At 39.3% G+C, this 13,938-nt stretch overlaps 1 protein-coding gene across 1 annotated transcript in view; it reads left to right on the top strand.

The window, feature by feature from the left end:
* The window catches only part of rfx7a (regulatory factor X7a), a 43,684-nt gene that overhangs the window by 14,362 nt on the left and 15,384 nt on the right, over positions 1-13,938 (top strand). The window contains exon 2 of the mRNA XM_017706205.2: positions 6,061-6,094. Within this exon, the coding sequence (XP_017561694.2) occupies positions 6,061-6,094 (34 nt within the window). The remainder of the gene's footprint in view (positions 1-6,060; positions 6,095-13,938) is intronic.

Below are 13,938 nucleotides of genomic sequence, written 5' to 3'. Positions count from 1 at the left end.
GGGGTTCAGTCACCTGCAGTCCTTGGACAAGACTCCTAACACTACCTTCACTTACCTGTATAAGTCACTCTGGATAAGAGCATCTGCCAAATGCTATAAAGATGTTAAGATGGAGCAATAAACGTTGATACCAGTTGCACTATTGAGCGATGTTGATTGAGGGCTGGGATGGGATGACGCAACAGTTAACCTCCCAGGCAAAAGGACTAAACATGGGTTAATTTGGTAGAACAACCTTAAAACAGCAAAAGTACCTAAATATTTTCTGTCCGCACATGTGGAGAAATTTGACTCACATAATTTGCGTCATTGATTGGCTGTCACTCTGGGCTAAATCAAAGGAATGTTGGCAGATCTTTCCGTCCCTAGTGGGATATATTTGGGGCAGTCGTGGGCTGGAGGTTAGGGAGCTGGCCCTGTGACCGGAAGGTTGCCAGTTCAATCCCCAGGGCCGACAGTCCATGACTGAGGTGTCCTTGAGCAAGACACCTAACCCCCAACTGCTCCCTAGGCGCCGTGGATAGGGCTGCCCACCGCTCCGGGCAAGTGTGCTCACTGCCCCCTAGTGTGTGTGTATTCACTAGCGTGTATGTGGTGTTTCACTTCACAGATGGGTTAAATGCGGAGGTGGAATTTCCCCGGTTGTGGGATCAAAAAAGTATCACTTAACTTATATAAGTGAGTACTACTGTCATATTGTTTCAATGGAAGTGTTTTACCATATACATTAAAACATACAGTAAAACATGGAGCCCTGGCCCGAGATAAATTCAACATGCTTAAATAATTCTCATAAACTCATAACAGAAAACATAACATGTAGTTGTAACTAAGAGACCTATGATGGGATTATGAATTGTTTTATTTTATTTTATTATTTAATAATAATATTATATTGTTATTGTTCAGATGTCATAGTAACTAGAGTTCATATCGCCAACTCTAATAGTTCATTGTGGCCCATTTTTGATGAAATGTCTGAGTTAAACCTCTCTCTCTCTCTCTCTCTCTACCCACCCTTCTCTCTCTCTCTCTCTCTCTCTCTCTCTCTACCCACATCTCTCTCTCTCTCTCTCTCTCTCTCTCTCTCTCTCTCTCTCTCTCTCTCTCTCTCTCTTTCTAGCCCTTGTTTATGTTTTTTCGTGACCTAAGCACATGCGGCCAGCTGGAGTTGGGTCTGGGGGGGAGGGGCGTGGTTAGCCTCAAAATCACAGACAGGATCCGAGCGACTGTTCATTCTGTTTTGGAAGCTGGGGGATATTTAAAAAGATAATTTGATTAATTAAGATCAGTTAATCATCACCAAAAAATACACTTTTTAATAAGACCTTCAGTTTAACATTTACAATTTTCTCATAATATTGTATAAAATGGTTCAATGCACCGTTTGTAAGTGTCTCATTTTATACTTTCGTGATTTTAGGGAAAGGTATTGTAATTATTAATAATATATAGCAGTCCTTTAATACTTGAATACCACAGTGCAACCCTGTTTTGGGGTTAAAAATATTTTGTGACACCCCTCGCAATCATTACAGCTTTGGAAGTTTGAACTGCCATTATGCCCTTGACCAAGACATTTAACACAGATGTTGGTCTGGACTTCACTATTATATCATCAGTCACCTACTTTTGAACTGAAATCTAAATGCTATGACTCTGACAACACAGATGGGCTGATTTCATCATCCAGCAACCTGCCTCCTATCACAATTTCCATACTCCATGATGGTCATGATAAAATTCTTGTCATGCATTATGAAGGGTTGGGTATTTAAGTAAAATATTAAATTTAAATGTGTGAACAAAGAGCTGATCTCATATTGGACTCCACTCACAGAACTTATTGTGGAAAATTAAATATTATACTTAGTTTCAGTTCCAGTATATGTACGAATAACTAACTTAAGGTGTATTATTGTATTTTACTATGGCCTTTGGAAGCTGATAAAATAAATAAAACTAGCTATCCCAAAATTCCCTGAGATCATTGCAGAATTAAAATGGAAAAACTAAGAACATTATTTAAAATGGTAAAACATTAACACAAAATATGCAAGATTTTATGAAATTTTAAATTGTAAATGTTATTGTTCATAATTTATTCATACTGTGATGTATTTCCGAGTACAACATGTTATTTTCTCAGCCTGCTGGTGCACAATGATGTAATCAAAAATCAGAATACATTTTTAAGGGAGGTGAAAGTCACTGTAGTATACATTTTTTATAGTATGCTGATTTAGTAATAGTGGCCAGTCTTATTATCTAAGTTATCTAATTGTATCAAGCACATATTTTTAGTTGTACACGATCACTGCTTCAGAACAAGAGCAGCTTGAATCAGCGAGTGCAGGGATATTAGGCATCGTAATTGAATGTTTGTTTGACTTTGGTGATTGGATATAATCCCACAATACGCCAATTGGTTTTGCTGAGCTGCAGTCCCCTCCCCCAGGGCTAATTGTGTCCATGAAGCTCAGTGATGGCTGTGCCAAAAGTGCTATGGCCTGGCGTGAGTGATTAAAGGCTTATCTCATTAAGAAGCCCCCCAGTCAGCGCTTGATTTGGCCAGGAGTGGCGATATTATTGCCTCAAGGAAGTGACGTTTTCAAAACGTCGTCCATTCACAGGCTCACTCTGCTTGGCAACAGGGGGCGAATGTGTCACCACAGTGCCATAGCCGCCCCAGGTTTACCTGGAGACGGCTTAATGAGGACTACCCGTGCCAACCCTACCCATCAACAATCCCAGCCTAACTCACCCAGTAACAGTTCATTAAAGTTCTCGTCGCTCATTTCAGATGGGGGAAGACAATTAAGGCCTGGCCAAGAAATAATGCTCCAGCTAGGATTACCTGTCCAGGTTGGCTTGTTTACAGGTTGCTTGGTTTTGACCTGCCTGATTTATCTTAGTAACAGCCAAGTACGACCCTGCTTGGCAGCACCACCTCGAGTTGCAGATTATCGTGACTTTGATCAGTGCTGTGTAGCAACAGCTTATTAAAACTCACTTCTCAGTTTTAGATAGGTAAGCCTCCTATAGAGGTCAAGACCAGGGCAGACTAGATGTCTAATTTGAGAAGTGTGCCAAGGACAACAAAATACTAAGAAAATCGTATTGTGGTAGCACAGTTATAAATAACTCTTAGCACTGTCAGATGTTGCTTGTTTCATGTCTAAGTAAGATATAGAAAAACCTGTGGCTTTTATCTTCTGTAGGCTCAAGTATTGCAATGATCTGTCAGCTGGTCTCCCTAAAAAGACCAATTTTGTTGCACTTTGTTGGCATTCATAATGGCACTTTGAAAGTTCTGATTCTAGTGCATTTTGAGTCCAGTTCTGTCTATACATTGGCTTCCAGGTAGTTACTGTATTGATGTTAAAGTGCTGCTGCTTATTTACACCCTCCAAGCACTTTATTAGGAACACTACACTAATAATAGGTAGTGCCTGCCTTTGTTCTCAAAACAGCCTTAATTGTTTGTGGTTCTGGATTCCACAAGATGTTGGAAATATTCCTTTGTGATTCTGGTTCATGCTGACATGATTACATCATGCAGTCCTTGCATCTTTTTCAGGTGCACTTTCATGCTGCGAACCTCCCATTCTGGTGCATCTCAAAGGTGTTCTATTGGATTCTGTAGCATTGTACATTTCACATCAAACTATTCTAAGTTACTTTGTTTACGACTTAATGATGTAATTATGCAGAAATGTTGAAAAATCGGTGGAATTCCACATTAAGAGTAGCTAAATTTGGAGTCCAATGAATGGGAAGACCACTGAAGAGCCTTAAACTCATTGTCATGTTCTTGAAGTCAGCTTCAGAGACTTTTGTTTTGTGACATGGTGCATTATCATGTTGGAAGCAGCTATTAGAAGTTGGGTAAACTGTGGCCATGAAGGGATGCACATAGTCATCAGCAATACTCAAATAGGCTTTGACAATCAAGCAATGATGAAGTGTGCTAAGAAAACATTCTCTACAGCATTACACCACCTCCATCAGCCTGTACTGTTGACACAAGACAGGTTGGGCGGCAAAGAAAAAGGCACCTGACCCTACCATCAGTGTGCCTTAGCGGAAATCGAGATTCACAGTCTTTAGCTGTCCAGTTTTGGTGATCCTTCTCCTGTTGTAGCCCATCCACGTCAAAGTGTGATGTGTTGTGCATTCTGAGATGCTTCTGAGACGCTGCTCACCACAATTGTTCAGAGTGGCTATCTGAGTTGCCATAGCTTTTCTGTCAGCTCAAACCAGTCTTTCCAGTCTTGATGTTCTTCATTTCTCTCATCGCAGAACTGCTGTTCATTGGATGTCTTGTTTTTTTAATAATAGAAATACCCAAGCCAGCCCCTCTGGCTTTATCAATTATACCAGGTCCGTATTACTGAGATCATATTTTTCCCCATTCTGTTGGTTGATGTGCCGGTCTACATTTGCGCAATTTTATTCATTGCACAGCTGTCACATGATTGGCTGATTAGGTAATTGCATGGATGAGTAGGTGTACAGGTATTCCTAATAAAGTGCTCGCTGAGTGAATAAATAAATCAGGACCAAAACATACTGATATACTTAATGAGTGTTAACCAAACCTAGAAAACCTAGATCTTAGATATGCTTTAAATTTTGCCACTATATTCCACTGATTATTCAACATTCCTGCATAATTACTTGATTCTTTTCTAGAGAATCTCACAGATTCAGCTTTGCAACAAGAGTGGTAGTAATAGGAACCAGACACCTGAAGCATTCACTGCCTAGAAATGCACTGCTTGAGAAATGCTTTTACAATAGTTTTGCAATTAGGTTTTAGCCTAAAAAAAGGTGTGTGGCGGAGGGGTACGTAAGGTAAGATGTTGTAAGGTAAAACAGACCAGAAGAACTTATTTTTTCAGATCTACCGCTATGTTATCATATTAACAACATTAAATATAAAAACTCAGAAGATACATGGAGATTCACTGGTTCTTTTGGATAGTAAAGAAAATGCCTATATTTGCATAGTAGATATTGCGACTCCTGGTTTCTGTAGCATGCAGCATGTGACAGTAAACTTTAAATGGTCTATGAATTATTAAATATTAAACAATCCCCTCTTAAATCTAAGTTGAAAACCTTTATTTCGTATGTGTTTTGAGGCCTTAGTACATTTCTACAGTTTATCTCTTTTGTTTTACCTAACATCTTTTTATCTGTATCTTATTATTTTATTATCTTTTCATTTCAAAAATCTTTTTGTTTGTTATATTTCTTGATTTGATTGCCCATGTTATGCCCATTGGGTTATGAAATAGTGTCTGAAATGTGTTATAGAAGTAAAACTGCCCTGCCTTGGTGGGCCAGAGTACATGTTTGTTAGCTGCCTTGGACACGATGCAAACAATTCCTTTTTGGTTACTGAGGGATGCACTCCAAATATGACCATTTCTCTCACCAGTATTAGATATTTTGTTCATTCTGTACTTGTATAATTTGTGGAGTGTATCTGCACACTTCACTTTTAAAATGTTAAAGACATCATTACCTCAGTGTTTTTTTTTTAAGTGAGTATGTCAGTGTCCACATGATGGACTGTAATGGAACATCCAATCTATTTGGGAAGTTGTGGTGGGGGCACTTGTTTGTTGGCTTTCACACTCAGCACAGACCAACTAAATGACTTCCAAAGAATGCAGCCAGGTTCTGTAAACTCTGTGTACATACCAGCTTTACATTGCCACAGGTCCAAATCAGACCTTGAATCATTCCACAACAGTGTATTGATTCCATACTAGTTCATAATGGTCCATTCAGTCTCCTCCTTAATGACTACCAAGGTCTGGCTGGTGGGAATATTAATAGGGCTTTAGTGTGATGGAACATCAGAGCTCTTTTTTTGTTACAGCATATGTTCCTGTGGATATATCTTGTTCTGAGCCAGCCAGGGGCGGATTGGCGGGTGGGAGCATACTTCACGTGCCACTAGTTTATTAATAAAGACAGCTTTGAGCGTTCCTCAAATTACACTTGTGTCATGCTAACATTACTTTTCTTTCTCTCTTTTTTCCCCAGCAAATCCGTTCAATCAAAGGTGGACGGCATTTTGGTGAGTATGTTGTTTCCCTAAAGAACTGAGTATTAACCGATTGGCTGAATGTTTAAATATATCCGCATTAAACTACAGAAACTTGGGGGTTATGATGCTGGTACAGCGAATTAGGTCAAATAAAACTTACCACTCACCAAATCATATCAGTAGAGTGAGAAGTTCAAATCAAATTCTACTGTGTTTAAATATATAAAATATTTAATATTGTTTAAAGCTTACTAGTTTTTAAAGAACAAAAAATTTGGATCAGTTTAAGTATCAGAAATATTACTCGAGGTTTGAATATCAGTGTCAGTATTGCTATTTACTAAATTGAGTTTTAATGGTGAAAATTGAAGTTGCAGTTTAGCTGAAAACTAGCCAGTCACTACATGTATTACATAAGCAAGAAACTTGGCTGAATGTACATGATTCTAGCTCAGTAGTATTCAGTAGTATTCGAATTTGAGGGAATGCTGAGGGCATACGGGCATATAGTGTGGTAGGGCATAATAAACTCTCAAAAGTCACACTTATTGCCAGTGACACCAAGATGTAATTTTATATTAATGCACACTAGTATTGGAATCACGTTTTTAATATTTATATTAAACATATTTATATTAAACATAGCAGAACTTGACAGAGCAGACAGTGACAGTGACTGTGCGATGCATTTTCACATTTAACTACTGCATCATGCAAATTCAAGTCGACGTCATCCCAGTTTCTACATTTTATAAATGTTTTTGCCATTGCCAAATATGTACATGGACTACTGTGGGTCGGTGCCAACATTTGTAATATTTCATGCATGTATCTGCCTACAATACCCATATTTGTATATCCCTAATTAATATCAATATATTTTTATATAAATGTTACAATTGTATTTCTCAGTCTTTGCCTTTGAAGTGGAAAAAATGTCAAAAAATTGTCCATACAACATTTATGTTGATACAAAAGATCAATAACTATTTTTTTTAATTAGAATTTGATTTGACAGCCTTGTTTTGCAGAAAGAGAACATTCTTGTTCATTATGCATAAATGTTATAATTTTTTGATATTGAAACAAACTTGAAAAAGTCACAAGTGCAGACTTAAACATGTTGATACATAATGTAAACCAAATGTAAGTGTAATTTTTACATAATTAACTAATTAATTATGAAAGCATTTTAATAGCATATCAAAACAACAGCAGTGCCTCTTGACTTCGAAGGGTTAAGCATAGGCACGTACGTCTCAAACATCAGCAAAGGAATGGGCTACGATCAGCTCCCCTAATAAAAATCTAATCATGTTCGTTATGAAATATTTATTATGGTCATATGAAAAGCAAAAGCTGCTTCTTATAGCAGCCGTATTAGTCTGACAAGTTTGCTACAAATGAGTCCAGGGTCTAGAGAGCCCCCATAAGTCGAGAGGCAGGGTTTTTGTATAATTGGCCTGCTGAAGGTCAGTGTGGGTTTTGAAAGGGAAAATGTCAGCCTCCATCATTGCAGCCTGGTATACTTTACATTATTTATGCTGGTGAATAAAAGGGGATCAGTATGCGTCAGCATCAGGAGAGGATTGCTTCACAGTTTGGCAGGCAGGTGGACACACCCTGTGGTTTGCCCTGTCAGAAACTCTTAGCCGCAGATCCGTCAGCCTTCTTCCACTTGCTTCTGTTAAAGATGGAAATGGCATGAAGCTGTATTTTGCGATGTGGTGAAAATGTCTTTTTCATCAGCTTCTGCTGGCGTCTGGCTGGCACCTTCTTATTGCATGAGAGTTTTGGGAAGAGAAACTACAGCACTGGGTTGCATAAAACACAAGGCACCTCATGCGCAAAAACAAACAAAATATCTCTGCCTCTGTAGCAGACTGTGTGTCTTGGTTTCATTCAATCAAATCGGTTACATCATCTAGCACAATGGTGCACACTGAATTACTAAAGACATGTCCTTCATCCTGTCTGCCAGCCTTCTCTAGATAAATGTGGAAAATCAGAGCTTGTTTTCAGTTCAAATTTGTCAGCCAAAAATTGTCAGATGTGGCCAGAAATCAAATTGGCCTACAGCAAAGTGTCAAAACACTTAACAAATTATTTGAATGCTAATGATAATTAGAAATAGTGATTAAGACACTTTGTTTGTGCCGGTCAGCGCAGACACATTCAAACAGTTTGAGTACCAGTGGGTCAACAAAAAAATACGTCTGTCATGTAGAGCTCTTTCAAGGTTTCTATGAGGGACATGCCAAGTGTAATATCCGTTCACTCTTTGTCCTGGTCTTTCTGTTTTTGCCTTTTTCTTGGTTTCCTAGTGCTGTGTGTTTTTCTATATCTGCCATGTGCCTTTGTTTTCTTTTGACATGTGCTTTTGTTGTCATGTTGGCTCCTCCCCTGTCCTGCCCTGTCTTCACCTGTTCTTTGTATCTTAGCCTCGCCCTCTCATTGGTCTCAGGTCTTTCTTGTTTTCTGTTAGTATTTATACCCGTGTACATAGTCCCTTTGTCTTGCATTGTGTCTATATACCCTTTTGCTGTTGCCTGTTTCTCTTGTTGTGGGTTTTGTTTCTTGTTTAGTTCTGTTTACTTTGTTTTGTCTTGTCATGGATTTATCTGTTCCGTTCACCTCTGCTACTGTGTTTTTGGCTTCTGAATTGTGTTTAAATAAAAGCAACTCGCACTTGCATCCTGCCCCAATGCCTCCTATGTTACACCAAGTATCAGAATGGGATACAACGATCAAGGACGTTTCCATTACAGGTTAGATACCACTAAAAAACACAACATCCCACAAAATGTGCATGATACAGCAAAACAACAGAAAGACGCAGGAAATACCCACTAGCATGTGCCAACTGCACCAACCGCCAACCGTAGCATTGTCTTTCGAAATGATGAAAAAAATGACAATTGTGCCAAAGTGCCAAGTGTAACTGAAATAACTGAGCACTTTACTTAACCCTGTTAAACACCGTTGACATAACCGTGCCATAAACATGTCACGACAGATGTTACATGCTGTCATGAAGTTGTCTTGAAAGATTTCATTCAGTAATGTATCTGTACCACTTCCGATAATTATCATGACAGACGCCAATCATTTTTGTTAATATGACACCACATGCTATACAGCGTCATAACATATAGTAACAGCTGATTTTACCAGTAATAAAGGTTCTTATTTAAGGTCATTAGGGTTACTTTTAGACACCACCAATTCATACCCTTAGCACTTACACATTGCATTGTGGAACATGGCCTCAAAAGTTAGAGAAAAAGAAGAAAGTGACTTTGCCCCTTAGTGATTTGCACTTGAAATGAAGGAAGTGCACATGAAGTGAAATAGGGACAGGCTGTGTGTGGGTGAGAGAGACGGAGACGTTGGCCTGTTGATGGTCCATGAGGAGCAAAGTGTCACACAAAATTCCCTCCGGTTAAAGAACAAGGCTAATGCGCTGTCCTTCTCTCCCGGCCCCTTCCCTCCCCTGTGCCCTTGTTGACCTCTGCACAATGTTGCCATTTCACTCTTGCTCTTGCATCAGCCAACTTCCATTAAACTTTCATGCCATAGTAGTAGTACTCTGCAAGAGCGTACTTGTTTTGATTTCCATGGATTTCCACCAGGGTTTTTTGCATTTTCTTTTGATTCTACTTTTCTTTTGAGTTTATCTTTAAAACATGAATATTGGGGTAAGAGATTACCTTTGGTTTTAAACTTTTATGGAGTTTTCAGTGTGAAATGAAGTCTGTCCTGAGCCTTTTGCACTTTTGCAGATGAATCTGGGGGAGAATCACTTTGAAATCAGTGGAAATATTCTAAGTGAAGCTGGTTGCATGTTCTGTTGGAAGCACAGAGCAAACTGTTTATTGATGTGGGCACAAAATAAAATGCACTGTCTGTCTTATTGTTTATTACCACGGCTGTCTCTTCGTCACTTAGCTTGTTGACGGCTCCACTATTTCACACCACCTTTTTAAATCCCTCTCCTCATGAACATGCAGTGTGCTGTCATTTGCACAGTTTACATGATTTACTGCAGACTTACTAAAACAAAAATTGATTCCAGGTGCATATCACGCTGCGCTGATATGAGTTATCAAACTTTTTAGCCTCTTAAAATCTTTATCAGTATTGGCCACAACATTTTCATATCAGTTAAGCCCTGAGCTTTTACATTAGACAGCCTTTTTGTTTTAATAAAAATCTCAGTTGTCCAGTACATTATGTGGCCAAATGTACGTATGTGAATTTCTGACCATCACACCTGTATGAACTTCTTGGACATTCCATTCCAGAACCATTTACATGAATATGGAATTGCCCTCCCCACCTTTGCATATGTAACATCCTCCACACTTATGGGAAGGCTTTCCACCAGATTTTGGAGTTAATTTTGGAGTTGGAGTGGGAATTTATGCCCAGTCAGTCAAAAGGGCATTTATGAGGTTGACTTTGGCATGTCCTTGTTGACTTTGCAGACAGGGGCACAGTCATGCTGGAAGAGGAAGGGCCTTCCCCAAACTGTTGCCAAAAAGTTGGAAATGTGTAATAATCCTAAATGTCTTTCCATGCTGTAGTATTTACATCACCTTTCACTGGAACACTGAAAAACACCCCCAGACCAGACATGAAAGCGAATAGCATCCACTGATATGACAGTCCATTGTAAAGAAAGTACAGTTTTTCCATTCATTCTTTGAGCCATCTTTGGTTTCTCTTAGCATTTGTTCTACCATGAGCTGCATCACTATGTTGTGGTGGGTGCTGACTCTGAAGTTCTGGAGCAAGTAGACATGTCTGATCACTCAGCAGTATTGGCTTATTATGTCTACTAGGGTTGGCTCATATTTATTTTTCACTGGAATGCATAGTGCGAATAGTAAATGATGGAGGAGGGCCATAGACACTTCCGTTTTACAATAATAGCAGTTACAGTTGTCTGTGGCAGATCTAGCAGGCCAGAAATTTCACAGACTGACCTGAGGCAAAGGTGGCGCCCTATGACAGTGCCATATTTCAAGCTCTGAGCTCTTCAATACGACCCATTCTACTCACCCAGTCTACTGCCAGTGGAGACTGCATAGCTATGTGCTTGATTTTATACACCTGTTAACAATGAGTGTTACTCCATGTACTTTTGGCCATGTAACGCAAGAGATTGTGGTTAGTCTAGTGTAGTGGGTAACACCTCTACATTCTACACTGTAGACTGGGGTTCAGTCCCCCACCAGGGCAAGCACCCTACACTATACCAATAAGAGTCCTTGGGCAAGACTCCTAACCACCTTGGCCTACCTGTGTAAAATCATCAAAAATCATAAGCCGCTCTGGATAAGAACGTCTGCCAAATGCTAGAAATGTAGATTGTGGGTAATGAACATTAGCCAACCCTAGTGAACATCTTATGCTTATATGCCAAGTGATCAGGCATGTCCACTGACCCCACCACTACCAAAGTGATGCAGTTTATGGGGGAGACAATGCTAAGAGAAAGCAAAAATGAATGGAAGAATGAAAGGAAATGCACTTTCTTTACAATGGAGTATTATGTCAGGTATGTCAACTCTTGGATTTAGCCTAAAAAACCCTATGTCAGCTTATCTAAAATGTAACTCTCATTCTTAATTAAGGGAATCTGTTGATTTACATTATCTACAGTGTAAATGTATAGTTGTCTCCTTTTCTATTGCAACCTGGTTCAGAAGATGTTGGTATTTGTCCTATAGTGGTGTTGTATTCTTTCTTAGAGAAGCACTACAGTCATGGAAAATACATAGTCTTAATGCTATGGCATCCGCAAGTCGCTCTGTGTGTTTACCATCTCCGCTTATGTGCGTCACCTCTTGTATTCCCTCTCCTAAATCGGGCAGCGCAGTTGGCTCCGAGACGTCTGCATCTAGAGGCCATTTTTATTTACTTTTTATCCCCCCCGGCCCCACCCACTCAGTACCGCTAACAGAGCTCAGTGGCTGATAACTTTAGCCATTCATTGGCTCTCGTTCCCTTAGCAACAAAGAGACTAATAGAAAAGACAGAGAGACACCTCTATTCTTAGAAAGGTGAGAGAGGGGAGGGCTGCGTATGACTGGGCTCTGAGTGTGACCACACTGGCTCTGGACAAGCAAGGGTTAAACGAAGCAAGAGGATTTAAGTTGAGCTGCCTAGCCGCAGCCTGTGGAGTCCCATGTAAGGGTGGGCGATATGACAGAAATATACCGTCATGATATCTGAAGACACAATACATATCATGATATTACATTTTGCTAAAGTTGAAACAGATGAAATGCACCAAAACAAACAGTTGTGCCGCATTTAAAAAGAGGGTTTGATAAACTGTGAGGGCTAAACCGTTTAGCAATGTTTGTGAAAAGTAAACAATTTAAGGTGGAACTTATTGAAATATATTAATAATGATAATGGTAGAATGGACAAACATCTATTGCCAGTTTCTGTAGTTTTTGTTTCCACAGTGATGCACTGATTCAGTTTGCTGGCTCTGTATCAGTACCCATGGTGACCTCATTAAACAGATTGGACGTTGTCAGACGTGACTGATCTACATTTGATACTGTTTGTTATTCAAGGTCATTATGAAATTCAAACAGTGCAAGTTTGTACACTTTGGACAGTATAATTTAACATATTTAACAAATGATTATTCCTCAAATAATTAAACAAATTTTTGTGAAGCACTAAACCTTTTGGAGTTCTCCCTTGTGCAAGATATGAAATCTTTCAGACTCACAGTGGAAGGATGGACAGAAACACCTGTGGATTTTTTCAGATCTGAAGCTAGAGTGGAGCTTAATTTTCTCCTTTCACTCAAAGGTGAAAGCTTTAAGTACTGTTTATCTGATGGGGACAGTTTTAGTGGTCTAACAGGTTTTGCTCAGTTGTTTTGAGTCCCATTTTCTCCATATAGTATCTTATTAGTAAAAGTTTTTGGACTTCATTTTTGGAAACTCGTTTTTTCACTTTTTTCCTTTTTTCTTTTACAAGTGGATTATCTTATGTCTAATCTCCTCAGAAATATATTTTTAAAGTGTATAGCTTGTACACAACTACCCATTTTTTAGAAATTAAATGAAGAGTGGTCTCTGATTGGCACTCAGTTCATTGGAATCGGTAGCAGGAGAGAAAAGTTGGATAAGGGCATCTGTCGTGTTTCTTCATGATACATGCAGTTCAGTGCAGTTCAGACCATACCCACAATGTGCTTGGAAAAGTGTATCATGATGTAATATATAGCACAGTAACAATAACATATTGCCATATTGCCCACCTATAGTCCCATGAAATTGTGTACGTGTGCGTATGCTAATATGGTGCATAAATGTGGGTGTGTTTGTATGTTGCTTCCATTACTGTTTCAGTCATCACAGCTGCTTTTGCACATAGACCCATTCCTCCATTGCTAGATTTTTATTTGTGTTGTTGTTTTTGTTTACTATTTACAGCCATGGTAGCATTCACATGGCCTGTTCTGGAGGTTTGTTTGGTGATTCAGTCAGTGGGCCATGCGCTCTCTCGGGTATTTGAAGATTCACTTCTGCAGACGGCACACACACACACACACACACACACACACACACACACACACACACACACACACACACACGCTCCACTGCTCTCTCCAGTAGACACCATAAAAACAAAAGCTTGTTTATGCTGTTTTAGCCGGACGCCCTGCCCGATGCGCTTAGGGATTAAGTCTTCCTCGGATTATAGCTACCTCAGATGACTTCCTGTTTAGGGTGGGCCCCGCAATCCTATTGGAACATATTTATTTTAACACGCCTTCTTTTCCCCTGCACATTTTTTTCTCCAGGTTTTTTTTTTTTGGCATTTTTTTGGCATTTTTTTGG

This window comes from Pygocentrus nattereri, chromosome 25, assembly GCF_015220715.1.
Source record: "Pygocentrus nattereri isolate fPygNat1 chromosome 25, fPygNat1.pri, whole genome shotgun sequence".
Taxonomy (NCBI): domain Eukaryota; kingdom Metazoa; phylum Chordata; class Actinopteri; order Characiformes; family Serrasalmidae; genus Pygocentrus; species Pygocentrus nattereri.
The sequence above is the reverse complement of the archived record's forward strand: the minus strand, read 5'-3'. Positions and strand labels throughout refer to the sequence as shown.